This window comes from Nannospalax galili, unplaced genomic scaffold (genome assembly GCF_000622305.1).
Source record: "Nannospalax galili isolate Female #2095 unplaced genomic scaffold, S.galili_v1.0 C48694629, whole genome shotgun sequence".
NCBI lineage: Eukaryota > Metazoa > Chordata > Mammalia > Rodentia > Spalacidae > Nannospalax > Nannospalax galili.
The window spans coordinates 271-1,131 of NW_008472073.1; the positions used below are offsets into that span (position 1 = coordinate 271).

Sequence of the window (861 nt, forward strand, 5' to 3'; positions counted from 1 at the left end):
AGTGTAATCAGGCTCAGCGAGTAGGAGCCCGGAACAAAGATGGCTGTAAGGGCTACACAGCCCCTACACACCCAGACTGGGGTAGGCCTAGGTGGTGCCCCGCTTGGTTAGGAAAAGTCAAAAGGTTGCACGTGGGTGAGATGTGTGGGTCCTCCGACTGGGGTAGGAAGACCCGGCCCTGCCCCGCTTTGTGACGTGACCCGGGCAGCTCCGGCCGCAGGTCAGAAGGCCGGCTCAAAGCCCGTGACCTCGCGGCCGGCGAAGCGGGGCCATGGCGGAGGCGGCCCAACCGGACAAGTGAATCCGACGGCACTGAGGTTCCGGTCAAGCAGCCGGCGGACAAGATGCCGCGGACGGCCTCGAGGCGGCGCCGGCAGTCGGTGCTCAGGGTGTCGCAGGTGCTGCTCGGGGCCATCACTGCGCCCGGCAGGCCGACCCTGGCGGCTCTCAAGAAGGCGCTGGGCAGCGCCGGCTACGAGGTGCGCAGGAAGATCGGCAGCCCCGTGGGAGGCCCGGGCGGGTCCGAGACCCAGGCCACGCTCCTGCGAGTGAGCGGCAGCCACGCGGCCGGCTGCTTCAGGGTGTGGAAGCTTCCGAAGTCGAGGAGAAAGGCGGGGCGGTCCCGGCTGGCCTTGGACGGCCGCTCTTCCAGGGGGAACCTGCCGCGGTCCTCCAGACCACACCTGCACCGCTCCCGGCGCAAGGCGGCCGAGAAGGCCCGGGAAGCCTGGAGGAGCAAGGCCAAGGCCCTGAGGCCACAGGTCAGGAGGGCCAGATCGAGGATCAGGTCGAGGGCCAGGTCGCCCGCCAGGTCAGGTGCCAAGTCAAGGGTCAGGAACCAGGCACGGATCAGAGCCAGGG

At 68.8% G+C, this 861-nt stretch overlaps 1 protein-coding gene across 1 annotated transcript; it reads left to right on the forward strand.

The window, feature by feature from the left end:
- Positions 1–271: 271 nt before the first annotated feature.
- LOC103728350 (testis-specific H1 histone) lies at positions 272–854 on the forward strand (the record flags this gene model as incomplete). The annotated part of the gene is given in 2 exon segments (XM_008826399.1): positions 272–292; positions 294–854. Coding segments are annotated over 2 exon segments (582 nt in total), but the record flags the coding sequence as incomplete, so codon positions are not given.
- Between the last annotated feature and the right edge of the window lie 7 nt (positions 855–861).